The following is a 19585-nucleotide window of genomic DNA, read 5'->3' as shown; positions in this document are numbered from 1 at the left end:
CAGCCTTCAATTTCAAAGTGAAGTTCTTATGGAATGTTGTATAACAATCCACTTTGTGCAATGAAAGATTTTTTGAAATTGAAAGATTTTCAACGATAGAAATGAGACCTTCTTAGTCTGCATATGCATCTTGTTTCAAAGTTTTATATAATGCAGTTACAATTTTGCTCAATGTAGCATTGCTTGACTTTGCCCCAGTTTGAACATTTGTAAAAAGGACCTTGAAGTCTTTGGAACTGATATCGTCGATTTATATGGATTGCCCTAGTCATTGAACTAAAGAATTGTCATGGCCTTAGACATTTCATTTTTCGTTTTTTTTTCATTTTTTTTCTTTTTTCTATTTTCACACCTTTCATTTTTTTTTTTTGCCAGAAATACTCTTTTTTACAAACAAAATAGGGTGCAATCACATATAAAAAAAATTGATCATGCGTAGTCGCCTTTTGCAACCCTGACTGCTATTCCAAATTATTTCTTTGCTGCTGCTCCTATAACATGATGAAACTGATCCCGAGCAAAACTCATTAAAGGAGACTGATATCTTGAGGCTATTTGTCAGGTCGCTAACTTCCCAATTCTCAAAATCATTATCCTCGGTCTTGGAATCACTTTTTACTCAAAAGAAAAGAACAGACAAAGGATTAAGCTTTGAAGAACAAGACGGAAGAGAGTTTGTGCAAGTACAAGTACCAATTCATGAAGAAGTAAATCATAAGAGCCTAATGTTATTTATTACCTTCAAAGTTCTCAAGGTAACACTAGGTGGATGATTTTGGACGTTTACCACACAATTAGATGTGGCGAACTTAGTAAAAGGCTTTTATGATAAGTAGACAAATATTTATATTCATCACAAAAATTGTATGTGCCAAACTGAGCAAAGGATCTTTTGCAGTAAATGATCAACTCTCAATGTTGACTACATTTACCATATATCTGGTAGGCTAGCTCAAGGTAGGCTAGGCTCGAAGTTTTACAGAGTGAGCAGTTTTGGTTTCTCACCTCAAAAAGGCACCATTACCCCATTATGAAAATTTAATGATTTACTGGCTTGCACATGAGAATAAATAGGGAAGCTAATATAAAACTGCTTTGAGTTAGTGATTTAGCTGGACAACAAAGCTTGGAGAAGTATCTTTAAAAGAGGGAAGTAAAATAGTTGAGTTTGAAAAGAATTATATCTCATTGAGGGCCTTGAAGGCATTTACATTTTTTCAGTTTTTCACTTTTCATTTCTTTTTCACAACCTTTTTTTGACTTTTTTTTTTGCTTTTTTTGCTTTTTGCTTTTTTCACCTTTTCTTTTTCCATTTTCATTTTTTCACAGCTTTCTTCACTTTTTTTGTTTCCTCCAAGTGACTTACTATAGTTGCTCTATGAATCTTGCGAATGTCTTAACTAACTAAGAGTAAATTTTTATTATTATTGAAAATCTCAAAACATGTACTTTCATGTTATCCAAAGAATTTTCAAAAAAGATTTTTTTTATTTAGCAAATCATATGATATGAATGATGCATGAGCGAATGTATGATTTTGACTTTTTTCTTCTTTAGGAAAAATAGCTCAATTTCCACATACTCACATTCTTTTTGACAAGTACTTAGCTAAATCATGGGTGAATAAAACTTCAATGCCATTTTAACATTAGCAAGCTATGAGTCATTCGCTATCTTAGCAATCTCAAAGATGATTTCAACGAAGAAATAATCTTTATTGGTAATGCAAAGCAATAGGTCAACATTGATTTTGATAATCTTGTACACTCATGATTCTAGTGTTTCATGTGTTTACCATCTTCCTTTGGAAACTTTAGCCATCCCGCCTTCATTAGAACTTGCACTATATGCTTTAGTGAAGTACAGTTCTCAGTTGAATGACCTACAGCTCCTGCACGGTAATCACAGCGTACTTGCGGGTCGTACCACTTTGGATAAGGTGGTTGTAATGGTTCTACGAGTACCAGAGCTAATAAATGACTTTGAAATGATTGGGATAATAGCTCGGTATAGGATATTGGGATCGGATGAAAGCTCTCTCGCTTTAGTTGCCCCCGACTGCTATGATTGTCTGGTAATGTTGGGGATCTTAGTTGTGGGTACTGTAGAGCCAATTATTTTATGGGTAATGTAGAAGGTTGTATACCGTAGATCCTTGTTGGTGCCTCCACTTGTGCTTCGAGATTACTGCCTAGACTTTATTTTTTCTTTTAAAAGAGCTTCGATTAGTTGCTTCTTCCCATCTTTGAGCATATTCTTTCCCTGCAGTTTCTTCAGCATTTCCATTGGTAACATTTTCTTTTTCTTTACCTTTTAAATTATTTGAGTAATTGGCCTTTGATGTTTGTCCATCTTGGAATGTGAATTCAACCTGATAGATTGTAGGAGCTTGTTGGCCTTTCTAGAAAGCTGAGCTTCATGTGATGAATTATGTTGGGGGAAGCCCTCTGTTGACTGACAAAGAGGTGGGTCTACCCTAGGTGATGAATTATTATGAGGTTCGACTAAATTGTTGAGTTAAGAAATATCCCCAACTGTAACAATATTCTTTAAGACATTGAAAATTTCTGTGACTTGCCCCTGAATCTTATCGATATCTTGTCTCATCTTCTTAAGCTCTACATTCTGCACCTACATGATCTATTCTTGAATCTTGTCTCTTATTTTCTTAGCTCAACATTCAATTCTTCCATGACTCGTTCGTGGATTTCATCTTTAATTTTCTTTAGCTCAATAGTAAATTCTCCCATGTCACGTTGTTTTATGTATCTTGTATATAAAGAATAGTAAATATGTGATTCTTGAGTTATTTTTACTAAGAGTTCATGTTAATTATGATGTAATGGAGAATGCACAAATTTTTATTTTTTTAAGTTATAAATTGATATGCATGAGATGATATTATGCAAATGTTGGATATAAATTAGGGGGAAATTTTCGAAATGATTATGAACATGTGAAACGATGTATGCGATATATATATTTTTTTATTTATGCTATGGACATGCAGAATGATGCATGTGAAGAATATGTTTTTTTTTAATTTATATTGTTTAAGGAGGAAAAAATTTATCTAAATATGCTACAAATATGCCATAATGATATGATACATATTTCATGCAATTATATATTTTGTTGAAACAATATTTATTGCAATTATTAGTGTAGGCTATGGGCCTACATATGGATGTTTAAAATCCCTTTGAAAGACGACACTTTTAAATTCATTTAGAAGTAGGCTAAATATGTGACTCTAAAAAAGTAATATAAATGTGATGTAGATGCATGTTGAAAATAAGTAAATAATTAAACAAATATGAGTAAATAAAATGTAAATGTTTTTTTATTTTCCTTTTTTTTATTTTTAAAAGTGGTTAAATTTTAAACCTTATGATTAAAACTTCAAATGATCCTTTAAAAAAAATAGCAATATGCCACGGATGACATAACAACCCACATAAAATGCAATATGAATATGATGTGAAGTTATGTACTAATGTATCCTAGAGAATAATGGCCCCAAAATCTTCTATATGCTTTGGTAGTATAGTCGACTTGAGTGGAGAATTTCATGCACCTGCATGGGAACCGAAATTCCACGAATGTCACACTACTCAGTCTCCGATCTAATCCTAAGGGTAAAGCCCGGGTAGGAGGCTTGTGAATAGAACTTTTTTAATAAAGCCCTCATTGCAAAACAACTCTAGTGATACATTAATAATCAGAAAATACTTGACTCCTTATGATTAAGGAGGAATCTAGTCCTTACCACCATTAAGTGTTTGACAACTAAAAGAGAAAATACAAAAGGAGAGACTTTTTATAAAAATTAATGAGGCATCAAATTTTCAATTGTGGCGAGAACAATATTTGGTCCTTACTATTAAGGAGTCAAGTATTTTCCTTTATAATCACTCTTTGCTTGCTGCTAGAGTTATTAAAGGTAAATATTCATTGGAAACTACTCTTCTCAGCATCGAGTTAGGATCTTAGCCCTCTTATTTTATTCAAGGCTTAATTTTGGAACGAGAGTTACTTAAGTAAGGTTTGAGGAAGACCGTGGATAATGGATCAACAATTAACTTTTTTGATAGTGTCTTTCATAGAGTTTACTTTTCACCCAATTTCAAGATCAAGAGCTCCTCATCAAAAGGTTCCATGGAAGATTTTATTACTCCCTCAAGAACTTGGGATGTCCTTAAACTACAGGAGTTTGTTTATGAGGATTATGTAACAGAGATTTTGCATATCCCTATTAGCAGTTCAGGTAATATGGATAAATGGACATGACATTACAGAAAACACAATAATATAGCAATTATAAAATAATAAAAATAAAAACAATAGTAACAAAAAAAAAAACTAAATCAATACCAACGTTATTGAAGATATATTTGTCTGGTTAGACAAAAATTATTATTTAACTTCATTAAAGTAAAATTGCAACCATACAAACTTACGAATCAGAATATAGCGACGTGGACTTAGCATGCATGTATTGTTTTGAGTTGCTTTGAGAATTACAAAGATCATTTCAAGAACAAAAAAAAAAGAGAGAGAATTAAAAATAAAGAAAAAGTGTAGTTCAAAGTGTTGGATGAAATGTGGTAGAAGAAAATGTTTGTTTATATTAGTAGAGGATCAAAAATACAAATGTTTTAGAATTCTATAATTTTGAAATGCTATTATTAGTGAAAATCATTAACAATTTGACTCAAAATACTAAGAAAATTCCATGTTTTTAATTAAAAATAAGATAGTGCACCTGGAGCACCTGTGAACTTCCAAGAAGTTTTAATGAGACGAGAGCTCTTAGACTGTTTTGACTTTTTCTTTTGCAACCATAAGTTGACTCAGCAAACAATGAAGATATGGTTCAAAGTTAAATAGTCAAAATGACACCAAAATAAATGGATTCCTTTGAAGTTCTTAACCTCCCAGCCATCTCCAAGTGATATATAAAAGCAACAGCCTACCATTATGAAGAATCAGCTTTTACATCGATTTATCTTAGTTTTCCATTGTCTTAGTTACTTATCTATTCGTATTAAGATTTTGAAACTTATTTTATATTTTGTAACAAATTGTTTATTTATTTCATATGTCGTTTTGATTTCATTCTTTGTGTCATGTAACTTCAAATTGTTCAAGTTACAAATTTGTTAAAGTTAAGGTTATCTTTTAAATGAGGAGTTTTTTCTTCATTTTGTTAAAGTTGATCTTAATTCATGTGGAAGAAGTTTCATGTTTGCACAACTATATATAATTGTTGTTGTGTTCATTTGAGAGATCCAAGCATTTCTCATTTGAGTTTCTCCTCCTCTCACAAGAGTTCTATCTTCTTTTGAATTGTTGTTCTTATTTGTGTTGAGAACAAGTATCTAAGAGTTCTGCCAGGTCCGAGTAGTTTGAGGTTGCTGTTTTACCGGAGTTAGTCGTTGTATCCTACTAAGACGATCGCTGTAATCTGCTAGCAACTAGTGCAGAGCGAATAATTGTCTTCAGGTCAGCGCTATTGAAGCATGTCTCGACTATATTTCGTAAAGTTTTGGTGTTGTTCAAGTTGTCATAATCTATATTGTTTGTAGCCAATTACGTTGTAATCTGTTTGCTAATATTATACAGTTTATATATACAACGTATATTTACCCAACAGTTTGTTGATTCACAGTTCCTTATTTCTTGTAATCTCAATCTTTCCAATTTCAACAACTTTTATCTTGAAGGTACTTTCTGTAAGCCCTTATTTCATCAATCAAAACAGTCAAATATTTTTTTCATTCCACTTCTCCGCTCTATTCATATTTCTTATCTACTTGTTAAGAAGGATCGTTGTGAACTGACATTATTTGGGATTTAACAAGTTCCAACTCTCGTAAATTTGAAATAGTTCAGTCAAGTTTTAATTAAGCTTTGTCACTTAGTCTTCCTATTGATTTCTTCAGTTATAAAAAAAATAATTTCACAATTTATTTCCTGTAAATTAGTTTTTGCAAAATTTAACATCAGTTAAATTCTTTTATCTAGCCTTTCTATAAATGCTTAGAACCAGTAAGGGTGCAAGGCGTTTGTTCGATGAAAAAATTCAATAAGAGACGAATTAATGAACTTGATTTGTATTGAATATATGTAGCGTTACAATATCTAATGTATAATCCTCTTATTAATTCTCTCAGATGTGAACTTTAATTCAAGGGCTTGTGAACTTGTTCTTGAATCAATGGTCGATGACTTCAACTTCTTTCTTGTCGAAGGATCTTTGAAGTCTTTGGGTTTGAGCTTGTTGAAGTTCTTTGGATTTGCAGCTTGTTGAAGTTATTTGGTTGGTTGCTTGACGAAGAGAAAGTCCCGTAGTCTCAAGTCTTCCCTTCTTCGAGTCTTCAATTCTTCAAGTCTTGTTAGTTCTGGATGCTTTGCACTCTAAATGATTGTAGATGAATCTAAATGCTCCGAATCCTCTGAATATCCAATCTTCTGGACATTTTCGAATGTCCCAAATGAGAGGTGACTCCCTCTATTTATAGAGCTTTGGTGGGTCTTGTATGGGCCATGGGCTTTAATGGGCCATGAGCTTAGGCCAAATCTACTTATGAATTTGGTCCAACTAGTTGATTTCATCGGATGACCATAAAAGAGACACGTGGCAGATTTGATTTGTCGATTTTAAAATTGATTTAGGACACTCTAAATTTAGGATTGGTCCTAAATATAATTTTAAATTGATGATGTGGTATTTAATTATTGACCAAATTTTATCATTCAACAAATGTCCCTTTTTCGAGATTTATGCACGTATATGTGTGCGTAGATTTCGAAAAAGTAATATGTGACATTTAATCAGAATACGATGTTGACTCATAATTCAATTTAATGAACATATTCGTTTTAGCAAGAGTTTATGAATTTTTTTTGTTTGGTCAAATAAAAAAATATCAATTTTAGCCAATCATTTTGATTTTTTTTATTTTGATTTTTATTCCCAACAAAATAATAATTCCAACTAGTAATTTTGATTTTTTGATCAATTTTGGCCAAATCTCTAACCATACTCTAAATTTTGGGGAGAATAAGATATGACATAAAAATTTGAGAGATACCATCCTTATTTGATTTAGAGGAATATTATTTTTTTGCAATATCAAAATTTCTCATGTATATCTTAAAGTCATGTTAGAGAGAATTACACAAATCATTCCCCTAGAACGTTGAGGTATATGAGATTACTCTCTCTTTTTATTCCTCTCATCTTCTCTACTTTTTTTTTTCTTGATCTTCGGCTTCTTGTACTCAAATTGTTTTCTTCTTTATGTTGCACTTTGTATTGTTGCCGAGGCCATGATCTTCACTTGTTCATTCATTTTCATTTGCATTGCCGGTGAGAATCCATATGATTTTTTTTCTTTTTCTTTTTTTAAATCTCTGATTTTACTTGTGTTGCCTTCTTCTTAATGTAGTCCCTTGTGTTATTCTTGTGATCGTGCTCTTGCTTGTCTCTCCATGCATTACGTTTACGGTTGGTTGGCTCGTTATTTCAACACTCATTATAAAACTCCTATGGAGCTTCCGGATCCTCAAATGATTGAGTTTTCTGTGAAGGCGGTGCTAAATATTTTGATGATTTCGGGGCTCGAAAATTGATTCATGGAGGTAGGTCCTTGTGTTTGAGGAATTACACAATTCATTCCCCTAGAACGTTGAGGTATATGAGATTACTCTCTTTTTCTTCCTCTCACCTTCTATATTTTTTTCTTGATCTTCGGCTTCTTGTTCTCACGTTGTTTCCTTCTTTATGTAGGACTTTGTATTGTTGCCGAGGCCATAATCTTCACTTGTTCATTCATCTTCATTTGCATTGTTGGTGAGAATGCATACGATTTTTTTTCTTCTTCTTTTCTTTTTCTTTTTTTTTAATCTCCGATTTTACTTATGTTGCCTTCTTCTTCATGTAGTCCCTTGTGTTATTCTTGTGATAGTGCTCTTGATTGTCTCTCCATCCATTACGTTTATGATTGGTTGGCTAGTTATTTCAACACTCATTATAAAACTCCCATGGAGCTTCCAGGTCCTAAAATGGTTGAGTTTTCTAGTGAAGGCGGAACTAAATAGTTTGATGATTTCAAGACTCGAAAATTAATTCATGAAGGTAGGTCCGTAGCATAACATGTGAATGTTCACTCTAGGAATAAAGATGAACTTCTAAAGGATAATGGCAGCTTGTCATCCACAAAATGTTCGTACTTCTCAAGTCTTAAGTCATGTTATTTATTCTCTTGATGTGGAAACTCGATGGTTATTGAATCTTATAACGCTTATCGATTTGGTCGTCAGTTTGGGTTTTATCAAGACATTCCGAATTATTTTAGAGAAATTACTCCCCCAATCAATTTGGACAATGTTTTATATCATTGGAGGATTTGCACTCAAAATTGCACATCGTCGCAGATATTTCTTCCGGCTCATACGCTAGATCCTCATGAACAAGTTACTTCTCGTTACAAAAGCTGGTGGTCAATTAAGCATGGAGACTACTTTGAGAAATGTATAGTGAAGTTAGTGAGTGGTGATCTTCCTTCCCCACCACCACTTAAATTACCCAAGAACAAGGAGGGTGATAGAGGAGGCAAAAGTCTTCATATAGTTGAGGATAAGGCATCTGCTCCTGCAGAAGTTGCTTCGGAATCTCCTGAAGAGAGCCAAGATAGTAATGATGAGCAACATTGGAAGGGAGTGAAGAGGGCGAAAAAAAATGCGAAATCTAACGATTAATTTTTTTGATGGTATATTGAGCACTTCTCAGATTCCAAACAATACTGGAGTTCTAGTTGAGTAGCTCGTACCTCTTTCCCTCTTTCTTACTTTTTTTTTTCAGATATTGAGGAATTTCATTGAAAATGCAGATCGGCAGCATAGTTGAGGGTGTATGATGAGTCCAAATGACCTCGATCTTACTGCCACTTGTGTTGGAGGTTTCAATGTACCAACTGAAGAGGTTGTAGTTTCTCTCACCCTTCGCCTGCAAATGTTGAGGATCATGTACCAACCAAAAAGGTGGTGCATGTTGATGTCCTTAAATTCTTCAACATATGTGTTGATGCTGCAATTTCTGACGTTCAACGACAAGTTGCTTCAGCTATGTGGGCCATTCTACATAAGAATATTATACACACTTCAATTGATAAGGCTTCATCTCTCGAACCAGAAGTGCGTAAAATTTTTCATGTTGTTTCAGGGACGTATGTAGTTAATCTTACTTCTCTCAAAGATTTTATAGGTGGCTATTTTCAGAAGGCCGCAACTTACGATAACCTACAATCCTTAGTTTCTTCTCGGCTGACTTTGACAAGTAAGGATTGCCAACTAGAGGAGTACAAACTTAGTTTGGAGAAGATATTATGTGACGAGCAACATGCACTTGAGGAGAGAGACAAGCTTCAACAACAACATGCACAAATATTGCAAGAAGAAGAGAAGTTGGAAGCCAAACTTATAGTTGCTCAGGCTAAACGAAGCGAGGTTTCCAAGCAAGATGAGCACCTAGACCAGAAAAAGGTTGAAGCTTCTAAAGTACGGGAGAAAATGGGTGACAATTAAGGTGCTCCAGTTGTGAATGATGCAAACGTCAGATCGCTTGAGGCCTTTCGTCAGCTTTTAAAGGATGCGCAACAAAAATTGAAGGACTTCAAATGGGTGCCGAAATTTTAGACGCTTCTATGCTTTCTTTGCCTTTTATTTTTTTGTTGTTCATGTATGAATTTTGTTATTTGGAGTAAGATTTTCTTTATTCATGACTCAATATGTTTTTTTATGTGGACTGAACCTAAAGTTTTAATTTAAGCTGCCAACGTACCCTTTGTAGAAAAAGGGATCAAGTCATAACGTAGTTCATTTACAATTTTTTTTTTTTTGCCATTCACCTTTTAAGCTCATGTGAGCTAGAAATATCATGCAGTTTAGGATCTTGCGATAAGGAGCATTACATTTCAGGCATAGTATTTCTTCAAGAATTTGCCATTTATTGAACCAATTCTTAACCCGTCTTTGTCCACAATCTTGTATGCTTCGTTTATGTAGACTTCTTTTACAACGTAGGGTCCGTACCATTTTGAAATGAACTTGCTCCCTGTGTGTCAAGTTGTAATAATCGGTATTCGAATTGTAAGTACGAGCTCACCAACCTGAAATGATCGAGGTCGTACTTTTTTGTTGAAACTTTAGACATTCGTGCTTTGTAGCATTCTAAAGCTTGCTGAGCATCCAATCTTCTTTCATCCAATGCTTCCAACTCTTGAAGACGTAGCTGAGCATTATCTTCCACTGATAGCCTTCTTGCACCGTCATTCACAAAGATGAAATTTCTCTTTCTAGGGGGAGCCACACTTCTACTTCGTAGACTAGGGGTGAATAGATATGATCGATAAACCGAACCGACCGAACCAACAGCGGTCGATCGGTTTTTACTATCAACTGGCGGTCGGTCGGTCGGTTACCATAAATTTACCTAAAACTGACCGACCTATATATATTATAATATATATATATATATAAACTGTTTTCTTCCCTTTCACATTTGGCATTTATTTTCCTTGATTGTTGTGCATTTATCATTAATTTTCATTGATTGTTATGCATTTATCTCTCATCTTTTCCCTCTGTTTTGTCTTTTCTCTCCATTTCTTTAATTATTAATTGATTTATGTGCATCTCTCTCTCTCATTTCACTTTCTTTTTCCTCTTTTTCCTCTTTTCTCTCCATTTCTTTAATTATTTATTGATTGTTGTGCATTTATCATTAATTATTTCATGATTGATGTGCATCCCTCTCTCCTCATTTCACTCTCTTTTGTTTTTAATTTTTAATTTTTATTAAGTTTTTAACTTTCCCTCTGTTAGGGCATCATCTCCTATTCTCTTGTCTTCTCTAGCCTTCATCATCTCACTATACTCTCTCTTTTTCCGCTTCCCACCTTCCATCTCGTCGCCGATCGATTTACCTCACGACTCAACCCCAAGGGCTCAACGCCATCAAGTCCAACTCGCTACTGTTGCAACCCACCTCGCCACTCACTACGACCCATCGTCAACCCCGTAACTCCCATCAACTTAATAAAACAACAGGTAAAAAAAAAGAGGTCGGTTTGTCGATAACCGACCAACTGAACTGACAAAATGTCGGTCAGCGAGGACTACATTCCTTTGGTCGATCAGTATCTATTTCTTGAAACCGGCAACATGTTGATCGGTGGGGGTTTTGCGTGAAAATCGACCCAACCGACGGTGTGCACCCCTACCGTAGACAAGAGAATAAGGTGTAACATCGGTCGGGCTGCGATGGTGGTTCAATACGGCCATAATGCTTCCCCAATCCTTTCTTACCAATCTCGTTTCGACTTGGAAATTAATTTCTTCAATAAGTTGCATAGCGTTTTATTAAATGCTTCTGCCAATACATTTGCTGCAGCGTTATACATTGACGAATTATATTGCTTGAAGTCAAACTTTTCACACAATTGGTCTACTAACCTGCTTGAAAATTGTCTCCCATTATCTGTCACAATGCGATGCGGGATGTCATACCAGAAGATAAGATGAGTGCGAATAAAATCGCTACATTTTCTTTTTTAGCTTTTTTTAGTGCAATAGGCTCGCCCCATCTTGAAAAATAATCAGTTCCTGTGAGAATGTAAGAATGTCCTGTTGATGATTGGGGAGTTATAGGGCCGACAAGATCGAGTCCTCAAGTTTCAAAAGGCAATGAGGCTAATAGTTGGATGGAGTGGCTCCGGAGACTGATGTATGAAATTAGCGTGAAACTGACAAGCTTCGCATCTTTTTGCGTATTGTATCGAGTCTAGAACCATTGTAGGTCAATAGTAGCCCACTCTTTTAAGTTGAAAATGGAGTTTTTGTCCGGATTGGTGAGCTCTGCACACGCCTGAACGAGCTTCCTCTAATGCTTTTATCGATTAAGCTTTTCCCAAGCATTTAAGAGACCTTCATACGAACGACGATAGAGAGTTTCTTTATAAAAGATGAATCGGGCTGCCCTCCTTCGTACTTCAACTCTATATTGATTATCTGTAGGGAGCTTCCCATGTTGTAGATAGTCTATAATTGGTTGTCGCCAATCTTCTTCTTCAATCACAAAGACAGATATTACATTTGTTTCTTCGCTCTCACCTTGAGTTGGTAGTTTGATCCATCTTTGACAAAGTGGGATATTTAAAACTTCGTCCTCCGAAATTGTCAAAGATGTAGCCAAATTTGTCAATGCATCTGTCCTCTTATTTTCCACTCTTGGAACGTGCTCCATAGTTACATTTTCGAAATTTTCCTACAATTGTCCGGCGTAATTGAAGTAAGGTATTAGGTCTTCATGCTTTACCTCATACTCAAGCAGTAATTGATTGATTATCAATTTCGTGTCTCCATAAATTTGCATATATGTCACGCCCATTTCTAAGGCTATCTATAGATCAATAATGAGTGCTTGATATTCAGCAACATTATTTGAACATAACTCGCTAAATGTGAAGTTGTATGACAACATGTGTTTCTCGAGTGAGATGAAGACTACACCTGCCCCCGCACCGTTCCTTCAAGCTGTGCCATCAAAATACATTGTCCAAGGCTCAGTGATTTCAATATAGAAAATCTCTTCGTTAGGCAAGCTTTCAAATAATTTCAAATTCGACGGGATTGGATGGTCTGCTAAGAAATCTGCGACGGCTTGTCTCTTCACTGCCTTTTGTGGAACATAGACAATGTCATACTGTTGGAGTAAAATCGCCCATTTAGCCATTCACCCTAAGATAATTGGCCAATATGACATATTTGATCGGATCTGCTTTGCCACCAAGTGTATTGTGAAGGCTTGCATGTAATGCCTCAATTTGTCAATGGTGAATAATAGTGACAAGCACATCTTCTCAATGGGTGAATAGTTTAGCACAGCCCCGATTAGAGTTCTACTTAGATAGTAGATGACATACTCCTTCCCTTTCTCTCTTTCTTGCCCGAGTAATACTCCAAGTGACCTCTTTTGTGCAGTAATATACAACACTAAAGGTTTTCCTGCTATAGGGGCATACAAGACAGGTGGATTAAGCAAATATTTTTTATGCAATCGAAAGCATTTTGACATGCTTGATCCCCCTCAAAGGTTACATCTTTTCTAATCAACCATTGAAAAGGTTGATATCGACCAGTGAGATTTGAGATGAATCTTTTTATGTAAGCCAAACAACATTGGAGACTCCTCAATTCATGCAAGTTCCGTGGCTCCGACGTTTTTTGGATGGCATCAATTTTAGACTGGTCAATCTCAATTCCTCGATGCCTTACTACAAAACCAAGAAACTTTCCCGATGTCACACCAAAAGCACATTTGAGCGGATTCATTTTCAATTGATACTTCCTTAGACGCTAAAAGACTATTCTCAAATCTTGTAAATGATATTCTCGCTTTTTTGACTTTACTACGAGATCATCGACATAACACTCAACATGTTTTTGCATAGCGCGTTGGTAGATTGCTCCAACATTATTTAATCCAAAAGGTATCACTTTGTAACAATATATCTCTTTTGGAGTTCTAAAAACGGTCATTTCTTCATCTTCAAGAGCCATTCTAATTTGATTGTATCCTGATGACCCATCCATGAAAGACAAAGCTTCATGTCCTGTTGTAGCATCAACCATAATTTTGGTGATGTGTAGTTGAAAATTATCTTTGAGGCATGCATTATTCAAGTCACGGAAGTCAACGCACACACGAAGTTGACCATTCTTTTTTTTAACCGAAACAATGTTGGCTAGCCATGTTGGATACTTCAATTTTCAAATGAAACCTACCTCTATCAATTTGTTCACTTCGATTTCAATTTGAGGTATAAGTTCCGACCAAAATCGTCGTTGTGCCTATTTTACTGGTCGATATCCCTGTTTAATAGCAAGATGATGAACTACAACCTTTGGGTCGAGTCTTAGCATTTCTTTATAAGACCAAGCAAATATGTCTCTGTATGAAGTCAACAGACTCATGTATTCATTTTCTGCATCGCGACTAAGTGAAGAGCTTATAAAGGTTGGACGTGGTTCTTCTGCTGTGTTGAGGTTCACCTCTTTAAGTTCGTCAACAGTCGATTGACTGCCATCCTCTAGTGATGATGGTGCTTCTTCGACATCTTCTTCCGATATATCATCTAACATTTCATCAAAAGAGATGTGACGACAACTAACATCGTTTTCACCATGTCCTTAGTCTTCCTCAGTAGGATTAGTTAAAATGATTAACTGTCGCTTTACTTTCAACAAAACCTCTGTGTTTACGAGCATTGAAAGCTTTCTTTTCATTCGTGAAGGGACAGAGCTGTGAAGTCCATTACCATATTTTATTTCACCAAGTTGGGTCGTTTCCAAGGACTTTGATTGGACTTCATGTTGATCGCCTATTTTTTTTAGGCAATCGAAGATGGATCTTGACGGTTGATCTGTCACATTTGATGTTGACACACTTAGTCTTCAAGAAACTAAAAGTCGAGGAGTATGTCTCCAATGTTGGTTTTCCATTTCTATTCACCCCGTGTCCAACCTTTGGTGCACTGTGACACAGACAACTGAAACTTCCATGCGATTGAAGACCGAAATTCTTTGACTATTATCAACTTTCTTTTCCTTTGAGTCATCAATTTCTTCAACTATGATATGGTTGGTATTCTCAACTTTCTCTTTCCTTTTTCTAGCTATATACACTGGTTCTTATAGTTTATAACCAAGTCCAGCCTTTGATGCAGGTATGTTATAACCTTCCTTCAAAAGCTTTTTCCGTGTTGCAGAAAGTTCCCGCTTGTCATCGAAAATTCTCAAGCTTGTAAACTCAGTGTGAGATGTGAAGTCATAGCCTGCTTTCGCTACAAGTTTGTATGCTTTAGGATCGCAGCCATCCTTTGTACATTTCTCAGGAAGAGCTTGTTTCATTTGGAGATCTTTGGACTTCTTAATCTCTTGCTTTGATATTTTAGTAAGAGGTAAAGTGAAATTATCCTTCAGCATTTCTACATCATCGGACTTCAAATTCTTGGAATACTCAATGAATGGTGATTCACTCTTTTTCCGTCGAGACAAAAGGATGTACCGCAAGATGGTAGAGCTCTGTGGGACTTCTTTCTTAAAAGCTCCTGTTTTCGAAGAACTAGTAGATGCTTCATTTGGAAGGGCTTCAAAAGTATTAACTTCTTTTGTCAATTCTTCTATCTTGTTTGTTGACCGTCTTGAGCTAGAGTTGTCCATATTTTCTGTCGGCATAGTTTCTTCTACTTCATCATTCTTCGAATAAAACTTAGGGTCTGTGAAATGAGATTCTACCTCCGAGAATGGATTAGTATCAGTGTAACAACCCGTATTTTCCAATACGGTCATTCTGACAAAATGCGGAAGCGTAAACAACTAAACACTAAATTAACGGAAAGACTTCTTTATTTAATACGATACTATGACAAAAGATAAGGACAAGTCCAACTTTGAAACAAAAAAAAACCTACAATATAATAAAGCCAAAGAATAACTACCAGAATTAACTAAGTTCTCATAAGCTAAAAACAATGGAAAATACTAAAGATTTCAACTTCTCATGCCAGAACGATATTCCTCAATCACTATCTGAGCAGTCACTTGAACCTTCATCTGAAAACATTTAGAAAACGAAAAGAAAATGAGTACAAAAATACTCAATAAGCAATTTCCATATCGAATTTCGGAATTCATTTTCCTTTCAAAACATTCGTAAACAAAAATACGAACAAATCAAAACTTTTAAAGTCCTTTAAAATGTTTAATACAATTTTCAAAACTTTCAAAGTTCATTCTAAAACACTTGGGACAACTTTCAAACTTTTGAATAACTAGATGATTCAAACATTCAAAACAATCTTACATTCATTCATATTTTCAAAATCAGAGTGGAAGGTTGCATTATTTGGGTAGCCTACAGAACATATGTGGTTACCCGTTGGTAACACCAAATCAATCAGAAGCTTCTATCAGAGTTGTCAGATTAATATCGACCAGAACAGAGTTGTCGAAATAATATCGACCAGAACAGAGTTACTTAAGTGTGAGGCCATGTGAGTGAATAACACACACATGAATCTTCATTCCCAAGGAATGCCAAACCACAAAAGTGGATTCCCACAGATAAGCCAGAACAGGAATCCATCAATTCCAAATTAGGCTACTACCCCAAATAAGCAAAACGTTCCTTAAAACAAAATCATGGCATATCTGAATAGCCCTATCAAATCAATCAAATTATCTTTCAAATAAAATGTAAAACAAATACTTACTTTCAATATTAAATTAATTCAAAACATTGAAATACTTTAAAACAAACTTTATCAAATTATTTAAGAATACTTCAAATACTTTGCAAATAAACATAATTTCAGTTGCCAAATTAGTTTTCAAATCCATAATAAAACTTCAATTTCATATGCAAGATATCAATTTCAAATCTTCCTATCAAATCCAAAATACATTTTAGTTTTTGAAATATGACAAATCACTTACAACACTTTTCGAAGGGATACGGTAAGTCACTTACAATACTTTTTCGAAGGGATATGACAAATTACTTACAACACTTTTTCGAAGGGATATGACAAATTACTTACCTCTTTCAGAAATCCTATGAATCTAATTTACTTTTTCCTTGATATTTGTCAACTTAGAGCCCTAGAAATAACCAATATCCAAAATCAATTCTTAAATCCTATCCAAGGATTTAAAATTCAACCAATTACTAACTCAAATCTTATCTACCCAATTTTCCCATTCAAAACACTTTTTTTATGTAAAATAATTAGGAAAGATGGATTTGCGGCTACAAAACAAGATCTGAAAACTAGGTTCAAAAGCCTCTAAATTCAACAATAACAAATTTTAAAATTAGAAGAATCGATATAAATCAATACAAACTAAATTTACAAAAAGTTTCTCAATAAAACCAGCTTAAAAACCTTCTAAACAATTGAAAATTTGGGGATTTTAAATCTGAAAAATTTTCTGTTTTATAAGATAAAACTTCCAAGAAATTTCTATAAAACAATTAATAATTTACTAATTTTATAGGAAAAATCAGATCTGAAAACCGTATAAAAAATCTTCAAAACTTGGTAAAAACATATAATTTTTCATGTAAAAATCATAACAACAAACTATAATTTATAGGATACAAATAGGTAAACTTTTTATCCAAAAAGAGTCTCAAAATAGCCCAAAAACAATCTCATAAACAAAAAGATTAAAACCAAAAATTCTGGAAAATTTTTAGGGCAAAAGTCCTTAAAATCTTTTATTCTAAAAAACAAAAACCTCAAAACTTTTCCTAATAAACTGAATTAAAGAACTACAAATCAAGAAAAATAAACTAAAACAATGAGTAAGAAAAAAGCTTACCGATCTTCGAGAAAAAATACCAAAATTATTCTTCTTTCCTTCTCTTTTTCTCTTGAAGAGAAAACTAGGTCTAACAGTTTAAGAAAATAAAATCTAGGGTTTAAGGGCTTTTATAACAAACCCTAATGAATCCTTATTTAAAAATGATAGTAAAAAGGTAAAGATTTAATAAAACTCTTTCTTTTTATTTTTTTTTTAAATTCTAAGAACAAATTATCTTGAAAAAAATAATTTTTAAAACAAAAATTTATATTTTTGAGAGAATAAAGAAAACAACTGAATAAAAATAATAATTTAAATATTTATATTTATATTTTTTTTCGGTTGTTACAAACATCCCACCTAAAAAGAAATTTCGTCCTCGAAATTTACATATCTTGCTAAGCGAATAATTCAGGATATCTATCTATCATATCCTTTTCAGTTTCCCAAGTAGCTTCTTCAGATGAATGATTCCTCCACAAAACTTTTACAATAGGAATAGTTTTATTGCGTAAAACTCGTTCCTTCTTGTCCAAAATTTGAATTGGAATCTCGTCATAAGTTACGTTTTCTTTTATTTGGAGTGGTTCGTAGCTTAGAACATGTGATGCGTCTGCAATATACTTCCAAAGCATTGAAACATAGAAAGTATTGTGGATTCGATCTAAGGCAGGTGGTAAGGCCAAGCGATGTGCTACAACACCCACCTTTTCTAAAATTTCAAAAGGTCCAATAAATCTTGGACTAAGCTTTCCTTTCCTTCCAAATCTTAAAATTCCTTTTAATGGTGAAACTTTCAGAAATACCATCTCTCCAACCTCAAAGTTCAATTCTTTTCTTCTAACCTCAGCATAACTTTTTTGACGACTCTGGGCTGTCTCCATTCTCTGTTTGATTAAGTTAATGCACTTGTTTGTCTTCTGCACTAATTCTGGTCCCAAAATTAAATTCTCTCCAACTTCACTCCAATTGACAGGTGACCTGCATTTTCGTCCATAAAGAGCCTCGAAGGGTGCCATTCCAATGGTTGCTTGATAGCTATTATTATAAGAAAATTCAATTAAATGCGGATGTTTCTCCCAACTCCCTTGAAAATCCAATGTACAAGCTTGAAGCATATCTTCAAATGTTTGAATTGTCCTCTCTGTTTGGCCATCAGTCTGCGGGTGAAAAGCAGTACTGAAGTCAAGTCTCGTGCCCAGAGCCTTATGCAAGCTTCTCCAAAACTTGGAGGTAAACTTGGGATCTCTATCTGATACTTTAGAGATTGGTATATCATGTAGTCGAACTATTTCCCTGACATAAATTTGAGCCCATTTTTTTGCTGTGTAAGTAGACTTACCCGGTAAAAAGTGAGCTGATTTAGTTAAATGGTCAACAATGACCCACACAGTCTCAAAACCATGTTGTGTCTTAGGTAATCCATTCACAAAATCCATTGAGACACTCTCCCATTTCCACTCAGGTATAACCAACGGTTGGAGGGGTCCCGATAGTCTTTGATGTTCAATTTTTACCCGCTGGCATGTTAGACAATGACTAACAAAGTCGGAAACATCTCGCTTCGTTCCTATCCACCAATAAGTTCTTCGGAGGTCTTGGTACATTTTTGAACTCCCAAGGTGAATCGAGTATGGAGTATTATGAGCTTCAGTCATAATCTTCTTCTTAATAATCTGGTCATTTGGTACGCAAAGACGATCACCAAACCATAAAACTCCATCACATTACACTGAAAAGTCAACTCGTTTAGATTTGCTAACATCGTCGACAATCTTCTTCAAAGCTGGATCTGAAAGTTGAGCATGATTGTTCCTGCTAATTAAAGATGGTTCGACCACCAAGCTAGCCAACAACGATAATACACTCTCTGTAGTCACATCAATCGCTAACTTCTCAAAATCTTTAATTAAATGCTCTTGAGTCGTGAGTAAGGCTGCTAAGTAACCTGAAGACTTTCTACTTAAGGCATCTGCCACCACATTAGCCTTACCAGGATGGTAGCTAATAGTGCAATCATAATCCTTAACTAACTCTAACCAACGTCGCTGACGCATATTCAATTCCTTCTAAGTGAAGAAATATTTTAAGCTCTTGTGGTCGGTGAAAATCTCACAATGAGCACCATACAAGTAATGCCTCCAAATTTTTA

At 34.6% G+C, this 19585-nt stretch overlaps 1 protein-coding gene across 1 annotated transcript; it reads right to left on the bottom strand.

Annotated features, from left to right (window-relative positions):
• Window positions 1-17831: 17831 nt before the first annotated feature.
• On the bottom strand, window positions 17832-18317 carry LOC148212432 (uncharacterized). The gene has a single exon (XM_088122223.1). It carries the CDS (start codon window positions 18315-18317, stop codon window positions 17832-17834), a length of 486 nt encoding a protein of 161 aa, XP_087978349.1.
• Window positions 18318-19585: the final 1268 nt, after the last annotated feature.

This window comes from Momordica charantia, assembly GCF_013281855.1.
Source record: "Momordica charantia cultivar OHB3-1 chromosome 3 unlocalized genomic scaffold, Mcharantia_2.0 BLBB01000003.1, whole genome shotgun sequence".
In the NCBI taxonomy this organism is placed as follows: Eukaryota; Viridiplantae; Streptophyta; class Magnoliopsida; order Cucurbitales; family Cucurbitaceae; genus Momordica; species Momordica charantia.
This window is presented reverse-complemented; position numbering and strand designations above follow the sequence as displayed.

What these genes read in the sequence shown, in the direction of transcription:
- LOC148212432 (XM_088122223.1), bottom strand. Translation starts at nt 18,317, where the DNA reads ATGGAGACAGCCCAGAGTCGTCAAAAAAGTTATGCTGAGGTTAGAAGA.